General features: G+C 42.4%; 1 protein-coding gene across 2 annotated transcripts in view; it reads right to left on the reverse strand.

Moving 5' to 3' along the window:
* Positions 1 to 2,178: 2,178 nt before the first annotated feature.
* Positions 2,179 to 17,109, reverse strand: part of NCAPG (non-SMC condensin I complex subunit G) — a 42,133-nt gene continuing 27,202 nt past the window's right edge. The window contains exons 18-22 of one of the 2 annotated variants that reach the window (XM_084857054.1): positions 14,890 to 15,051; positions 9,771 to 9,948; positions 5,129 to 5,212; positions 4,441 to 4,513; positions 2,179 to 3,065 (exon numbers count right to left, since the gene is read on the reverse strand). In XM_084857054.1, the coding sequence (XP_084713180.1) occupies positions 2,942 to 3,065; positions 4,441 to 4,513; positions 5,129 to 5,212; positions 9,771 to 9,948; positions 14,890 to 15,051 (621 nt within the window). In that variant the 3' untranslated portion in view covers positions 2,179 to 2,941. Of the gene's footprint in view, positions 3,069 to 4,440; positions 4,514 to 5,128; positions 5,213 to 9,770; positions 9,949 to 14,889; positions 15,052 to 17,109 lie in introns of both variants that reach the window. The other variant, XM_084857051.1, reaches the window with a different exon arrangement.

Consider the following 17,109-nt stretch of genomic DNA (forward strand, 5'->3'; position numbering starts at 1 on the left):
TACTCAAGAGTTGTCCTGGTCTCCCTAATTCTGCTTCTACAAAGCCCAAATTCCAACTTTTTTCATTTTGGGAAGAGTTAAACATATGCCAAAATCACTACAACCTCTTTTTAGTTTACCAGGTATAAAAGAAGGCCAAAGTGAACTGCTGAACCTTATTCCTGATGGGCAAATAAGTTTTAACAGTAGTGATCAAGAGGGATCTGTGTATGCTGATGTCACTCGCCCCAATAGGACTGTGGTCCAACAAGGGCAGCACTTGGATGAGCCAATGGAAAATCTTATTTTTGTTAATGCAGTAAAAGTGAGATTGATATCTACTTCGGGTTTTTTTAAAAAATTAATTCAACTCCTGCCCTCCCCACAACCAGATTCTACAAATAAAAGTCTCTGAGAACTGGAACATATTTGACACAAAAGATAAGCAACCGACCTTTGAAAATAATGATGTGCCTTAAATCTACCCATGGAATAGAAGCTAAGTTTCATAACAGCATATCTGGTCAGCTGTATAGTTTTTAACCAAAAGCTCAAAAATGAAGAGAACAAGTGGTTTGCAGCTCTTCTTGCACTATTGTTTTGTACATTGTGTGCAATTTTTTCTGCTGAATAAGCATTTTGATCATGAAATGACATTCTGGGGTTGTAGCTTCATAGTAAACCATGAACATTATTCATTGGCTGTACCTCTTTGCATGTACATACAAGTCTTCAATATAGGTTATATAAGAATCAGATACTGTCTTTTTAACAGTATGTTGTAATTTTTCTATCCTTTTGCCTCTAATTATATATTCTCCCTGGTTTTATTTTGTGCACAGATGTTAATATATTTATGTTACGTGATGTGTAAAAGTTATTCATAAGTTCAATAGATAGTTTACCTTGGTGCAACGCTGTATAAAAATGCAAAGGGTTTTTAAAATTTTACAGATTGCAAACATATAGTATGCTTTTTAAATCATAATTTTCATTTATTCTATGAAATGTCTGTAATTTTTTTAAATTCTGAAAGGCCATTGATTGTAAAGGTAATAAACTCTTTAAGGAGTCATTTAACAAGCCTTCACTTTATCAACATTTTTACCAAGTGTTCGGTGGTGGGGATGACACTTTGTAGGAAGTTACATCAAACTCGGATTAAAATGGTTGTAAACTACTGACTTCTATTGTTTTGTTTTCCATGGTTAAGGTGGCCAGTTTGTTTTAACAATAGGTCAACTGAGGCTTACGGCACAATTGTATATGTGGCTACTCAGATTTCAGTTCTAGATCCATATTTGAATTTTCCTTCCTCTCATATTTTTAAATATATGGAACATTCCATAGCTAACACCTAAGATCAACATAGAGCTAACCATCCTAATATTCAGAATTCACTCTGTGTTGTAAGATTTCAAACAAACCTATCAATCCTGTTTGTGAAGAAATTCCAGCAGTGTTGAATGCTCTCACACAAGGAACTAAAGTATCATGAACACACTCTTCCTTGCCACAATTGCCAAAGATGCCTAGTATCTTGAATTTAAAAAATCCCATCCACCTTGCTTATAGCCTCTTACTGCTGGGATGCTACAACAAACTATTAGCCATTTGAGAATAAGAATTATTTGTTGTCAGAGATCTGGTTTGCATGTAACATCAACCCACTGGTTAAAAAACCAATGGGTTCTCGTGCATGAGTGGGGACGAGCAACACACTGCTACTTCTGCTTTTACTGCACAACCCACATCGGCTCCAGTGGTTGTGGAGCATATACGCAAACACATGATTTTTTTTATTGGGTTAACCCCTGGGTTTTTTAGCCCCTAAACACAGCAGTCTGGGTTCACACATCACACTCCACACCCTACAAAGGAGCCAATGATGGGTTATGGGGTGAGAGCAGTAGAGGCGCACATGCACTCGTGCACAACAACCCATCAGTTTTTAAACCAATGGGTTGTCATTATGTGCAGACAGGCCCAATAGAACCTATATACCCTTTCTCTACATGAGTCATTTTCCTGAGTACCGGTGCACCAAGAGAGATCGGATCACTCAATCACACCTAATGCAAAAACATGGTAGAATTATCCAATGAATGACAGGGAGCAAGGGCCAAGCAGCTAACCATGCAGAGTAACAGCAGCAGTCTTCTCTGTCAGTGGGGTATTTTGGGATCATAGGAGACTTTAAACTTTTAATTATTGATTTATTTCCGATTGTACACCAGTAGTTCCTACAGCTCACTAGCCTATCCTGGAACATAGTTTGGGAATCACAACTGCAGGCAATGAGAAAGGGGTGCAGTTAGATAAAGCTCAGAAGCTACCATCAAGCCACCACATTGTTTCTTGCAGGTACAACTTGCACTGGCCTCTATTTGAAATATATCTCAAATATGAAGGGTAGAGGTTTGGCATTAAATAATGACTGAGACAGCCAGATTTCTGTGCCAGTCAGATTCTACCAAAATTACGTGCCACACACCAGCCTAGTTTATAATCCTGCTTTTTTCAGTTTTACATGGGAATCAACCTTCATTGAAGCCAAAATAATTTCTCTACCATTAAGTTAGTAAAGATGATAAGCACTACCCAATACATTTTATTCTATTTTATAAAAGATGAGGTTCAATAGCATGTTTATATTTTGCAAGGTAAAACTGAACTACAGTTTACTGCAGTTTCCAACTGCAGGAAGCAAGTTATGCAGTAGAACCTAGCTACTATTAAAGTGTGATCCTCAAACATCCATATTTTACACTAGTTGCATTTTTCTTTAACTCCAAGCCAGGAAAAAAACACTTCCAAAGTATAAGAGGCAAGACTCCTTGGTTTGAAACCTATGACATTTCAGCTAAAGAGATTTGCAAAAATAAAAATCAGGAAATGATTTATTGGACTTTTTACATACAGTTACATACAATTAGTAAAAAGTGTTTTTATAGCTAACGTTTCAATCAAACAATTCTTCATCTAGAAGCTTAGAGAGATTCATTCTGGCTTTTTCAAGAGCTGCTGTTTTTGCTCGACGAGATGGTCTTGAGCTTGCCAGAGATACAGGCTGGTGAACTTCTCCACTGCTAAAGAAAAATGTTTTCGATAACATGAATCCAATTAGCCACATTCAACTGTTACAGAACTAGAGGCTGTTCCCAATGCTTTGGCTAATTATTACAGATCAATGTGTGAAATTCAGCCTTCTTTACCTCTCCAGCTCATACGCAACTCTCCTTCCTGCCCATTTTCTCTTCCAGCTTTCTTCCACTTCTGCCCCTTCCCTTGACCTGCTACTTGCTCCAGCCAAAAATCAGAGCAGGTCAACTACTGGCAGCCGAAGATCTTTCTGCCAGTTCCCCTCCCCCATAATGTCAACCTCCAACACCAAATCCTTTTTGTAGTGCATTATACTAAATCTGCAGTAATTTAACAAAACAGATTTTAAAAACCAGATATTCACTAAACTATTGACTAGAAAATATAAAAGGGATGTCCAAGTTATATACTTATCATGAAGGATGAAATGCCATAAAGAATACTTTAAACACAAGAGCGAAAGAGACAGCGCGCACATACACACACATGCACATACGCATTTCATTAAAGAAATCTTAGTTGGTAATCACTTAACATTTTCATCTGCATAAAATCAAGATTTCTAATAAAAATACGTTTGCTTTAATTGAGTGAGCACACTTGGTGTTACAGCCCCCCCCCCATATTGTAAAAAGCTATTCCTGCCTACCCCAACCTATCTTCCAGCTGCTTCATAACCTTGCTAAAGACACCCCCACAAATTCTTGAAGTTAGCCACAGATTCCTCTGATAGCACCCATTTATTCAGCTACTCTTGCCTGTCTTTGTGAGAGTAACCAGCAAGGCAGCTCTGTCTCAAAAGTCGTGCATACCAGAACCAATCTAGTCTGTGAAGTAGCAACAGCAACACTAATAGCAAGAGGGGCATGAACTCAAGAGAAAGTGGACAGAAGCACTACCAGATGCAATACATGGGGTTTGTGCAATCCTGTTCTCCCCAAAGGGTTAGGTGATGGTGGATCTGGCATAGAAAGCAGCATCGGTCCCTTCTCCGTGCCTTGTTCAGCATTGGCTAGATGAAGCATATTTTTTATTCCCCTCCCAGCTCTTTTTTCCCCCTTCAACAAAATAGATCTTTTTCCTGCAGGAAAGGGAGTGGGCAGGAGCTGGAATAGCCACACTTTCAAGGCCCAGTTAATTGGGGGCATTATTTTAATCTACCTAGAAATCTTTAATAGATTAATTAAATCAATGTTGCTGTCAGATTGTATGTATGTAAGTAAATGACCAAGCAAATCAGGACTGTTGAGTTAAATGTCTGCCTTCCTCAGAGAGGGAAGGGGAGAGAGACGCATTTGTCCAATTTAAACAGTAGGAGTTACAGCAGAGACATTCCTTGTTCACACACAAAAAGGTTACCTTTCACTTTCAGAACCTGAAATTCTACGATTTCCTCTTCTGGGAATAGACCTTGCTTCCATTTTTCTCAGACCTAAAAGTTACAAATTGTATTTATTATTTTCCTCCTTCGGCAAATTAAATTTATACTATTGGTTATTCTATCTGTTTTTACTGCCCCACCCCCATTGGCCTTTCAGAGTCACTGTGTAATCCACCTGATACAATCATATTATGAGGATGCCTGGCTCAGCTCCTTAGAAGTGTGCCCCAATGTTACCGCTCCATCACCACCCACAGAGTATCAAAATGTCTCCTGTATCCTATGTTGACTGATGGGGATCTGAAGCCAAAGTTAGTGGGCTTCCAGAGGATGCAGGACTGTAAAATGGCAAATGCCTCTCATCCATTAGAGCAGGAGACGGCAACTACTTTTGGCCTTGGGCTTGATTACACCCCCCCAGACAAAGCTGAAGGGCGGACAACATCAAGGGGTAAAGTTCCACCTCTTCCATGACATCATTCACCCCACCCACTTTTCCCAATATCTTCTATTTATTGCTCTCTGTGCCTCTCTCACCATGGGGAAAAGGACTCAGCCGGGTCTTTCAGAAGCTCCTGCAAGGCCCGGCTGAGTTGGGCTCCTCCTTCCCTTGCTGCTCGTGTCCTGATCCGGGCATATTAAATGCTTTAGAGCATAATTAAATACCTTTTGTGGCTTTGCTTCTTGTAGGTATGAACTTTGCAGTTGTCTTCTCTCTTTGTTCGGTAGTTTGAATGTTTTTTTTATTTTCTGTTAGGCGCAACAAATAGTTAAAAAAAACACATAGCAGAGAAGATTAGTAAATGTGTAGGTTCTGCCTACACATTTACTCAGATCTAAGTACTTTCCACAAAAGTATGCTTCGGATCACAGCCCTTAGGGGCACAATCTACTGGGAAGTTATCCTACACAAGCCCCCACTGAAATTAATGGTAGAAACACAGCTCTAATTCATTTCACTTGACCTTGTGCAGCAGAACTTCCCACAGGATATTTTCCTTGATTGTTAATAAGTTTCTTACCCACTTTTTTTATAAAATAATCCCAAAGCAGGGCACAAGCCATAAAACACAGTAAAATACAAAATTCACAAAAAACATAATCAAGGAAGAACAGTATTAGGTAAATAACCATTAAAACAATGCAGCAAAAGAAAAGAGGGAAAGTTAATCCAAAGCCTGGGTAGACAAAAAGGTCTTTAACTGGCACCAAAAGTTTGTATGACAGTGGAGGAAGTTCCACAGTTGGGGTGCATGTGTCACAAATGCCCAGTCTCAGGTTGCCACATATCAAACTCCAGGCAAGAGGGCATCCCCACTCGATCTTAATATCCGGGCAGGTACATAAGGGAGAAGGCGTTCCCATTAGATAACAAGGTCCTAAGCCATATGGGGCTTTATATGTCACAAACCAAACAAATCAATGGACTCGAGAAGTGGTATATTATTCAAAGGAGCAAAATTATGAACACAAAAATGCTTCAATCATATGTGTAGTGTATATACACCCAAACATATACAGATAGCATACCTCATACCTTTTCTTGGGCTTTTAGGTCAGCATATATACCTTGCACTGAGTTTTAGAAAACTCTGTAATATCCCTTCTAAATTACACTGAAATTAAACACCAGCAACCTTCTGGATCACTGCCTTCTTGTGGCGAAGGGGCTTGCGTAACTCAGTGAAGCCATAAGCTATGCCATGCAGGGCCACCCAAGGCGGACAGGTCATGGTGGAGAGTTCTGACAAAATGTGGTCCACTGGAGAAGGAAATGGCAACCCACTCCAGTATTCTTGCCAAGAAAACCCCATGGAACGTATCACAAGGCTAAAAGATATGACGCCAAAAGATGAGCCCCTCAGGTCGGAAGGTGTCCAATATCCTACTGGGGAAGAGCAGAGGGTATTTCCAAGCAGCGCCATAAAGAATGAAGCGGCTGGGCCAAAGCCGAAAGGACACTCAGCTGTGGATGTGTCTGGTGGTGAAAAGAAAGCCCAATGCTGTAAAGAACAATATTGTCTAGGAACCTGGAATGAAAGATCAATGAATCAAGGTAAGCTGGAGGTGGTCAAACATGAGATGGCAAGATTGAACATCGACATTTTGGGAATCACCCAACTAAAATGGACAAGCATGGGCGAATTTAATTCAGGTGACCATTATATCTACTACTGTGGGCAAGAATAAGGGGACGGCAGAGGATGAGATGGCTAGATAGCATCACCGATGCAATGAATACGGACTTCAGCACACTCCGGGAGAGAGCGCAGGACAGGAAGGCCTGGCGTGTTATGGTTCATGCGGTCACGAAGAGTCGGACACGACTGAACAACAACAACAAAGTGGGCAAGAATCCTTTAGAAGAACTGGAGTAGCACTCATAGTCAACAAAAGGGTGGGAAAAGCAGTACTGAAGTACAATCTCAAAAACGATAGAATGATCTCAGTACGAATCCAAGGCAAACCATTCATCATCACAGTAATTCAAGTCTATGCCCCAACCACTGAGGCCGAAGAAGCTGAGGTTGATCAGTTCTATGAAGACCTACAACACCTTCTAGAACTAACACCAAAAAAAGATATCCTCTTCATCATAGGGGATTGGAATGCTGAAGTAGGAAGTCCAGAAATCACCAGGATAACAAGCAAGCATTGCTTTGGTGTACAAAATGAAGCAGGGCAAAGGCTAATAGAGTTTTGCCAAGAGAACACGCTGATCATAGCAAACACGCTTTTCCAACAGCACAAGAGGCGACTCTACACATGGACATTACCAGATGGTCAATATCGAAATCAGATTGATTATGTACTTTGCAGCCAAAGATGGAGAAGCTCCGTACAGGCAGTAAAAACAAGACCTGGAGCTGACTGTGGCTCAGATCATGAGCTGCTTCTTGCAAAATTTCAGCTTAAATTGAAGAACGTAGGGAAAACCACTAAACCTCAGGTATGACCTAAATCATATCCCTTATGAATATACAGTGGAGGTGAGGAATAGATTTAAGGGATTAGACCTGAGAGACAGAGTGCCTGAGGAACTATGGATGGAGGTCCATAACATTGTTCAGGAGGCAGCAACTCAATCTATCCCAAAGAAAAAGAAATGCAAGAAAGCAAAGTGGCTGTCTGATGGGGCTTTACAAGTAGCTGAGGAAAGAAGGGAAGCAAAAAGCAAGGGAGAAAGGGGAAGATATATCCAACTCAATGCAGAGTTCCAGAGAATAGCAAGGAGAGACAAGAAGGCCTTCTTAAATGAACAATGCAAAGAAATCGAGATCTCTTCAAGAAAATCGGAGATCTCAAGGAAACGTTTTGTGCACAGACGGGCATAATATAGGACAAAGAAGGCAGGGACCTAACAGAAGCAGATGAGATTAAGAAGAGGTGGAAAGAATACACAGAAGAACTATACAGGAAAGATCTGAATGTCCCTGATAGCCATGATAGTGCGGTCACTGAACTTGAGCCAGACATCCTAGAGAGTGAAGTCAAGTGGGTCTTAGGAAGCCTTACTAATAACAAAGCTAGTGGAGATGACAGTATTCCAGCTGAGCTATTTAAGATCCTAAAAGATGATGCTGTTAAAGTGCTGCACTCAATATGCCAACAAATTTGGAACACTCTACAGTGGCCACAAGACTGGAAAAGGTCAGTTTACATTCCAGTTCCAAAGAAGGGCAATGCCAAAGTGTTCAAACTACCGCACAATTGCGCTCATTTCACATGCCAGCAAGGTGATGCTCAAAATCCTACAAGCTATGCTTCAGCAGTATGCGAACTGAGAACTACTGGAAGTACAAGCTGGGTTTCGAAGAGGCAGAGGAACTAGAGATCAAATCGCCAACATTCGCTGCATCATGGAGAAAGCAAGAGAATTCCAGAAAAACGTCTATTTCTGCTTCATTGACTACGCTAAAGCCTTTGATTGTATGGATCACAACAAACCATGGCAAATTCTTAAAGAAATGGGAGTACCAGACCACCTTACCTGAGAAACCTGTACGAGGGACAAGACGCAACAGTAAGAACCAGGCATGGAACAACCGATTGGTTCCAAATTGGGAAAGGAGTACGACAAGGCTGTATATTGTCACCCTGCTTATTTAACTTATATGCAGAGTACGTCATGAGAAACGCCGGGTTGAAAGAATCACAGGTCGGAATTAAGATTTCCGGGAGAATTATCAACAACCTCAGATACGCAGACGATACCACCCTAATGGCGGAAAGCGAAGAGGATCTAAAGAGCCTCTTGTTGAGGGTGAAAGTGGAGAGTGCAAAAGCTGGTTTGAAACTCAACATTAAAACTAAGATCATGGCATCCGGCCCCATCACTTCCTGGCATATAAAAGGGGAAGAAATGGAAGCAGTGACAGATTTTATTTTCTTGGGCTCCAAGATCACCGCAGACGGTGACTGTAGCCATGAAATTAAAAGACGCTTGCTCCTTGGGAGGAAAGCTATGGCCAACCTAGACAGCATAGTAAGAAGCAGAGACATCACCTTGCCGACAAAGGTTCGTATAATCAAAGCTATGGTTTTCCCAGTAGTAATGTATGGCTGTGAGAGCTGGACTATAAGGAAGGCTGAGCACCGAAGAACTGATGCGTTCAAACTGTGCTGCTGGAGAAGACTCTTACGAGTTCCCTGGACTGCAAGGAGGTCAAATCAGTCAATCCTAAAGGAAATCAACCCTGACTGCTCCTTGGAAAGACAGATACTGAAGCTGAAGCTGAAATATTTTGGCCACCTAATGCGAAGAGAAAAGTCACTGGAAAAGACCCTGAGGCTGGGAAAGATTGAAGGCAAAAGGAGAAGGGGACAGCAGAGGATGAGATGGCTAGATAGCATCACCGATGCAATGCATATGAACTTGAGCACACTCCAGGAGAGAGCGGAGGACAGGAAGGCCTGGCGTGCTATGGTCCATGGGGTCACGAAGAGTCGGACACGACTTAACGACTGAACAACAATCTTCTGGAGCATATATTTTCATTACTCACTAAAGCCACATCAGTACCAAAATGCAAAACATTTGCCCATTGAAATTTTACATTTGCTCACCATATTGGACTTGATGGTCTTATAGGCCCCTTCCAACCCCACTATTCTGATTCTGTTGTATAACCTGAATTGCAAAGAAGCCCAACAGAAGCAACAGCATCAGAAGCAAACAATGTCTCACTGTTTTCTTTTAGCTTAACTTGATTTAGATAGCATGCATAGTTTAGATTTCACAGCTATTCTAGAGACTAGTCTATGTAAAGAATTTTCAAAATACACTATGGTCTATTCTTTAGATTACCTTCTTCACTCTGGTCAGTGGGATGACATGTTCTCTCACTGTCATGTAGTGTGTTGACATCACCAGTATCTTGAGGTACTTGAGAAAGGTCTGTTTCCTTGGCCACTTTAGAGAGTGGCCCGTTTAAGTTGTTCTTCACTTTTTCAATCATTCTTGAACACATTTTATCTTTCACCTTCTGTTGTAGTAATATTAGAAGTAGAAAACAACTGTAAAGTAGTTGTGTAATGTATCAACATGCCATCATATGCATTTTTTCCATCTTAAAACATTTGTGGTAGTTTTAGTTAAGCTCAGGTTTAAGGAACACTTAAAGAAACTTAAGTAATAATTGTTTATGAATGGTAAATAGCTACGAAGAATGAACAGCCATCTCATGGTGTTTTTTTAAAGTCACTCACTCTACAGGCTTCTTCAAATCAATAAGCTGAAAGCAAAAAGAATGCTTACTCTTTCTCTGACAAGTTACTTCCAACAGTGGACGGAGCACATCCTCCTCCCACTCCCTCCAATGGGCAGATCTGATGCAACTCCTACTTGCATGTACTTTCTTGTATGAGGGTTCCCTCCCAGTTTCAGGATGTATGAGACCAGCATATTGGAGAAACTACCTATCTAAGGATACCCTGCTCCACAATAGGAAAACAGGAGAATAAAGGCTTATCATAGATAGATTTTTTTTAATTATTTAAAAAAGAAAACATGTTTTTTTAAAAAAATATATTTTTCTTGTAATTATCAGGGTGGAAACTGAGCCCATAGAGCCCCAGAGCAGTTCTGATTCTAAGGAGGAACAGCAATCCGTGGGAGAGGAGCTCGCTCATCTCTCACAAGCACAGCAGCTGGCAGAGATTCCTCCTGCCAGCATTCCTGGGATAGATAATGACCCTGGCAGTGAGAGAGCGCTGGAGGGGGGCTTGCTGGACACTCGGCGCAGACGCAGGGAGCGACAACAGATGGAGGGCATAGATAGGAGGCGTAGCGCTCACTTGGCGCGCAAACAACGGTCACGTCCCGTGGACCCAAGGGAAAGGGAGGATCTCTCCCTAGCCCATAAGTTCAGGGTCTTCCCATGGTTCTCCTTCAAACGGGGACCAACTGCCTTACCTGGAGCTTAGGCTACTCTGCTATCTTTCCCCAGTGCTATTCCTGGCTTTGTCACTAGTGATTAGTATCTGAAAGAGTCATAAAGGGATAAAGGAATAAAGTCTCAGAAAGAATTCCTCGTCGTCTGTGTCCTAAGTTGGCTATTGGTGGGGACTGCAAGAGGCAGCTAGGGTGCTCCTGACAGTAACACACACTTCCATACAAGTGGGACTTTGTTTTTAACGTCCAGTGAGTAGAGAACCAAGCACAGGCTACTCTAGAACAATCAGAAAGCTAGACATACAAAGGGAAAAGAGACTATGGAAGGACAAGACTGGCCAGTGGTGGTGACCTACAAGGTGTGTGCCATGTTTGTTTTCTTGCCTAAGAACAACATGGCCTATATGTGCAACAAGTGCAAGTTGATCACACTGCTGGAAGAAAAAGTAAGAGGACTGGAGCAGCGACTGTCGACCCTCCGGGGAATAAGAGAACATGAAGAGTTCCTGGACAGAACGGTGGAACTATAGCAGCAAAGTGAAGTACAGAAGCTTGAAGAACAACAGCAAGCTGAGGCAGAAGAGGAAAATGCTGAGGTGAGGAAAAATGCAGTAGAGGATACTCCTTGGAAAAGGGTGACAGGAGCAGAAGAACTAGAAGCCACGCTGCAGCAATGGAGGCAGTGGAGCTATGGAACCATTTCCAGGTACTTGAGGATGAGACTGGAGGACAGCCCGCAGAGGAAGAATTACAGGGGATCCCGCATGACAGCATGCAAGAGGCTGAAGGTCAGTCAAGCAGAGGCAATGAAACCAAGGCCTACAACAAGAAAAGTAGTAGTGGGAGACTCCTTGCTGCAAGGGATTGAAACCCAAGTATGTTGAAGTCCCATGGACTCGCCAGGTATGCTGTCTCCCAAGAGGACGGATTAGAGATGTGACTGAAGGGTTGCCTACACTCATAAAGCCCACTGACAGGTATCCCTTTCTTCTCATTCGTGTTGGAACAAACAATACCGCCAAGTGGAGTTATGAAAAAATAACGTGACTTTGAAGCTTTGGGAAGGAAACTCAAGAACTTTGGGGCCCAGTTAGTTTTCTCATCCATCCTTCCAGTAGTTAGAAGAGGGACAAAAAGGGAAAGAAAAATACTCCGGGTGAGCGACTGGCTACGAAGGTGGTGCCGACGCGAGAGATTTGGATTCTGGGACTACGGGCTATACTTCCTGGAAGATGGACTGTTGGCAAGGGACGGGTTGCACCTCACAAAGGCTGGGAAGAATGTGTTTGGCCATAGCATGAAGAACTTCATCAGGAGGACTTTAAACTGAATCCTACGGGGAAGGGAGATGTAAAGTTGGGGGTAACAATGGACGAAGGCTCATGCACCGCAACGGAGAGAACAGCTCTAATAGCGCCTAATAATAGTCTTCACAAACATGTAGGAAGAAAGCCAGACTATGAAGCACATGGTCTTCGATGTCTATAAACTAATGCCCAGAATATGGGAAACAAACAGAATGAACTTGAACTCCTAATACAGGAGGGAAATTATGACTTGATAGGTGTAACTGAAACTTGGTGGGATGACTCCCATGACTGGAATACAGCAATTGAAAGATATACTTGTTCAAAAAGAAGAGGAACAGAAAGGGAGGTGGGGTTGAACTATATGTGAAAAATACATATTTCTGCACAGAAATACAGGAGGATGAGCTTGGTAGCCCCATCGAGAGCATCTGGGTTAAGATAAATAGAGCAAAGAATAAAAGGAACCTGGTGGTCGGAGTCTACTACCGGCCACCCAATCAAGGAGAAGACGAGGATGAAACTTTTGGAAAGCAAATTGCCAGTGTTTCAAGGAAGCATGATGTAGTAGTAATGGGGGACTTCAATTTCCCCGATATTTGTTGGGAGACAAATGTTGCAAAACATGGCCCCTCCAAGGAATTCCTGACTTGTGTTGTGGACAACTTCCTCCTACAGAAAGTAGAGGAAGGAACTAGAGGATTGGCTATCCTTGACTTGATCCTAACCAACAGAGATGACTTAGTGGATAAAGTAGCAGTTACAGGAACTCTGGGAGAAAGCGACCATGTTATACTTGAGTTCTTGGTTCTAAAGGAAGCAAAAGCCAAGTGTAGCCAAATGCGTAACCTGGAATTTAGGAAAGCCGATTTTAATAAACCAGAACAATGATAAGTAAGGTCCCATGACAAGCAACTCTAACAGGAAAAGGAGTCCAAGATGGGTGGGAGTTTTTTAAAAAGGAAATTCTAAAGGCACAATTACAAACTATTCCAACAAGAAAAAAGGGCGGAAGACAACAGAAGAAGCCAATGTGGCTTCACAACAAGCTTAGAGATGACCTGAAAACAAAAAAAACACACATACAGAAAGGGGAAGGAAGGCCAAGCAACAAAGGAAAAGTACAGGCAGGTAGCACAGAACTGCAAGGATGGCGTCAGGAAGGCTAAAGCTGAGAACGAGCTGAGGTTAGCGAGGGATGCTAAAAACAACAAAAAGGCTTTCTTCAGATACATGCATAGTAAAAGACAGAGGAAAGAAAAGGTGGTTCAACTATTAAATAAGAATGGCAAAATGATAACAGAGGACAAAGAAAAGGCAGAAGTGCTCAATTCCTACTTTGGCTCAGTCTTCTCCCAAAAGAGGGTCTATGACCCCCCTGGCAAAGGCGAAGTACAGGCTGAAGGGGCAGGATAGCAGCTTGAGATCGACAGGCATATGGTCAAGGAACACCTAATTACTTTGAACAAGTTCAAATCTCCAGGGCCAGATGAACTCCATCCTACAGTAATAAAGGAACTGGCAGAAGAGCTGTCAGAGCCACTGTCTATTTTCTTTGAGAAATCATGGAGGACGGGTGCAGTGCCAGATAGACTGGAGGAGGGCTAATGTTGTCCCTATCTTCAAAAAGGAAGAACCTGGGAACTACAGACCAGTCAGTCTGACATCAATCCCTGGGAAAATTCTGGAGCAGATGATAAAGCAATCCATCTGTAAGCACCTTGAAAACAATGCAGTGATTACTCGAAGCCAACATGGATTTGTCAAGAACTAATCTGATCTCATTTTTGGATCAGGTAACCTCCCTTGTGGACTGTGGGGATGCTGTGGACATTAATATACCTCGACTTCAGCAAAGCTTTCGACAAAGTGCCCCATGATATGCTGATTGGCACACTAGCTAAAAGTGGGCTAGATGAAACAACTATCAGGTGGATCCACAGTTGGCTACAGAATCAACTCAAAGAGTGCTTATCAAAGGGATCTTCTCAAACTGGGGAGAAGTAACAAGCATGGTACCACAAGGCTCAGTCCTGGTCCCAGTGCTCTGCAACATTTTTATTAATGACTTGGAGGAGGAGGTGCAGGGAATGCTGATCAAATTTGCAGATGACACAAAATTAGGTGGGATAGCTAATATCTTGGAAGACAGAAACAAAATTCAAAGTGAACTTGATAGGCTGGAGCACTGGGCAGAAAACAGAATGGAATTTAATAGGAATAAATGCCAAGTTCTGCACCTAGGAAAAAGAAAACAAATGCACAGTTACAAGATGGGGGATACCTGGCTCAACAACACTATAAGCAAGAAGAATCTTGGAATTGTTGTTGATCACAAGCTGAATATGAGCCAACAATGTGATGTGGCTGCAAAAAAGGCAAATGCTCTTTTGGGCTGCATTAATAGAAGCATAGCTTCCAAATCCCGGGAAGTACTCGTTCCCCTGTACTCAGCACTGGTTAGGCCTCATCTGGAGTACTGTGTCCAGTTCTGGGTACCACACTTTAAGAAGGATGCAGACAAGCTGGAGAGGGTTCAGAGGAGGGCAACAAAGATGATCACATGTTGCCTCTCTTGGATACTCCTGAAGTTGTACTGGGATACACCTGCAGACCAACAATTACATATTCAAACTTTATTTCTGACTAACATTAAATGTTATTTCACTCACAGAGAATATCAAAATAATTAAATGTGTTAAGAAAAAAACCAGGCTATTACCTACCTCAAGGACCTCATCCAACAGAATCAGAAGGTCTTCTGAGCAGTCTTTATTGAATTCTAAGGAACTCAAAGCCTTTGCATAGATACGGACATCTGGTGCACTTGGATCCATCAGCATTTCATTGCATATTTTCCTTGCTAAATTATCATGTACTGTCAAACCCTGGAAAAGCCACTACAATGTTGTAATATTTGACTGCACATCTTTTAAGGATAAGTTAAACATGTTGTTAGTTTTAAGAATTTTCTGCACTCTGCTATAGCCTGTTTTTGGTGTAGCATAGAGACCCCCCTCAATAAAAAAAAGTTTGATTATGCTACTTTTAAGACCAGATTGCACATGAAACCATGCTAGTAGCATTACGATACAGATTACTGCTCATAGTTATAGGGTCAAGCAAGTTATGGCCTCAACCATACCCTTTTTAAGTGCTCCAAACCAGTGGAATGTCCTTTGTTCTAGAGCAGCTGCTTTCAACCTGCACTGAGGAATTCTTGGGCTGAAGTGTTCCTTAGAGGTTTATCAGGAGTTCCTCATCAAGGAGACTGAAAATGGTGGACAAACTCCACTGCGAGCTTGAGGGACTGCCAACTGTGTTCCACAGAACACTCAGTTCAAATACAGCAATGAAGCAGCCTAACAGGCCTGGCCAATGCCCCACATGAGTCAACTGTAGAACACAAGGATGCAGAGCAGCCTGAGCATACAAGCCAAAATGGGTTCCCTAAGCTGGGAAACCCCTGGTCTAGAAGATTCTAAAAAGCATTTACTCCTAATAACCCACTCTTGCACTGGCTTTGTAAGGGCGGGAGCGTGCCTGTTCTGCTAGAGTGCAATATGATTGACTACCCAGCACGGTCCCAGAACAGGCCATGGTGTGTCCATTGTTGTTGTTCAGTTGTTATGTCGTGTCCAACTCTTCGTGACCCCATGGATCATAGCACGCCAAGCCTTCCTGTCCTGCGCTCTCTCCCGGAGTGTGCTCAAGTTCATATTCATTGCATCGGTGATGCTATCTAGCCATCTCATCCTCTGCTGTCCCCTTCTCCTTTTGCCTTCAGTCTTCCCCAGCCTCAGGGTCTTTTCCAGAGAGTTTTCTCTTCGCATTAGGTGGCCAAAATATTTGAGCTTCAGCTTCAGTATCTGTCCTTCCAATGAGCACTCAGGGTTGATTTCCTAAAGGAAATTGACTGATTTGACCTCCTTGCAGTCCAGGGGACTCGTAAGAGTCTTCTCCAGCACCACAGTTCGAAAGCATCAATTCTTCAGCGCTCAGCCTTCCTTATAGTCCAGCTCTCAAAGCCATACATTACTACTGGGAAAACCATAGCTTTGATTATACGAACCTTTGTCGGCAAGGTGATGTCTCTGCTTCTTACTATGCTGTCTGGGTGTGTCATAGCTTTCCTCCCAAGGAGCAAGCGTCTTTTAATTTCATGGCTACAGTCACCGTCTGCGATGATCTTGGAGCCCAAGAAAGTAAAATCTGTCACTGCTTCCATTTCTTCCCCTTCTATATGCTAGCAAGTGATGGGGCCAAATGCCATCATCTTCGTTTTTTTTAATGTTGAGTTTCAAACCAGCTTTTGCACTCTCCACTTTCACCCTCAACAAGAGGCTCTTTAGATCCTCTTCGCTTTCTGCCATTAGGGTGGTATCGTCTGCGTATCTGAGGTTGTTGATAATTCTCCCGGAAATCTTAATTCCGACCTGTGATTCATCCAACCCGGCATTTCTCATGACGTACTCTGCATATAAGTTAAATAAGCAGGGCGACAATATGCAGCCTTGTCGTACTCCTTTCCCAATTTTGAACCAATCGGTTGTTCCATGTCTGGTTCTTACTGTTGCTTCTTGACCCTCGTACAGGTTTCTCAGGGGACAGGTAAGGTGGTCTGGTACCCCTATCTCTTTCAGAATTTGTCACAGTTTGTTGTGATCCACACAGTCAAAGGTTTTAGCGTAGTCAATGAAGCAGAAATAGCAAGAGAATTCCAGAAAAACGTCTTTCTCCATGATTCAGCGAATGTTGGCGATTTGATCTCTAGTTCCTCTGCCTCTTCGAAACCCAGCTTGTACTTCCGGTAGTTCTCAGTTCACATGCTGCTGAAGCCTAGCTTGTAGGATTTTGAGCATCACCTTGCTGGCATGTGAAATGAGCGCAATTGTACAGTAGTTTGAACACTCTTTGGCATTGCCCTTCTTTGGAATTGGAAGGTA

This window comes from Heloderma suspectum, chromosome 5 (assembly GCF_057233095.1).
Source record: "Heloderma suspectum isolate Gila_16-S chromosome 5, 16-S_ref, whole genome shotgun sequence".
Classification (NCBI taxonomy): domain Eukaryota; kingdom Metazoa; phylum Chordata; class Lepidosauria; order Squamata; family Helodermatidae; genus Heloderma; species Heloderma suspectum.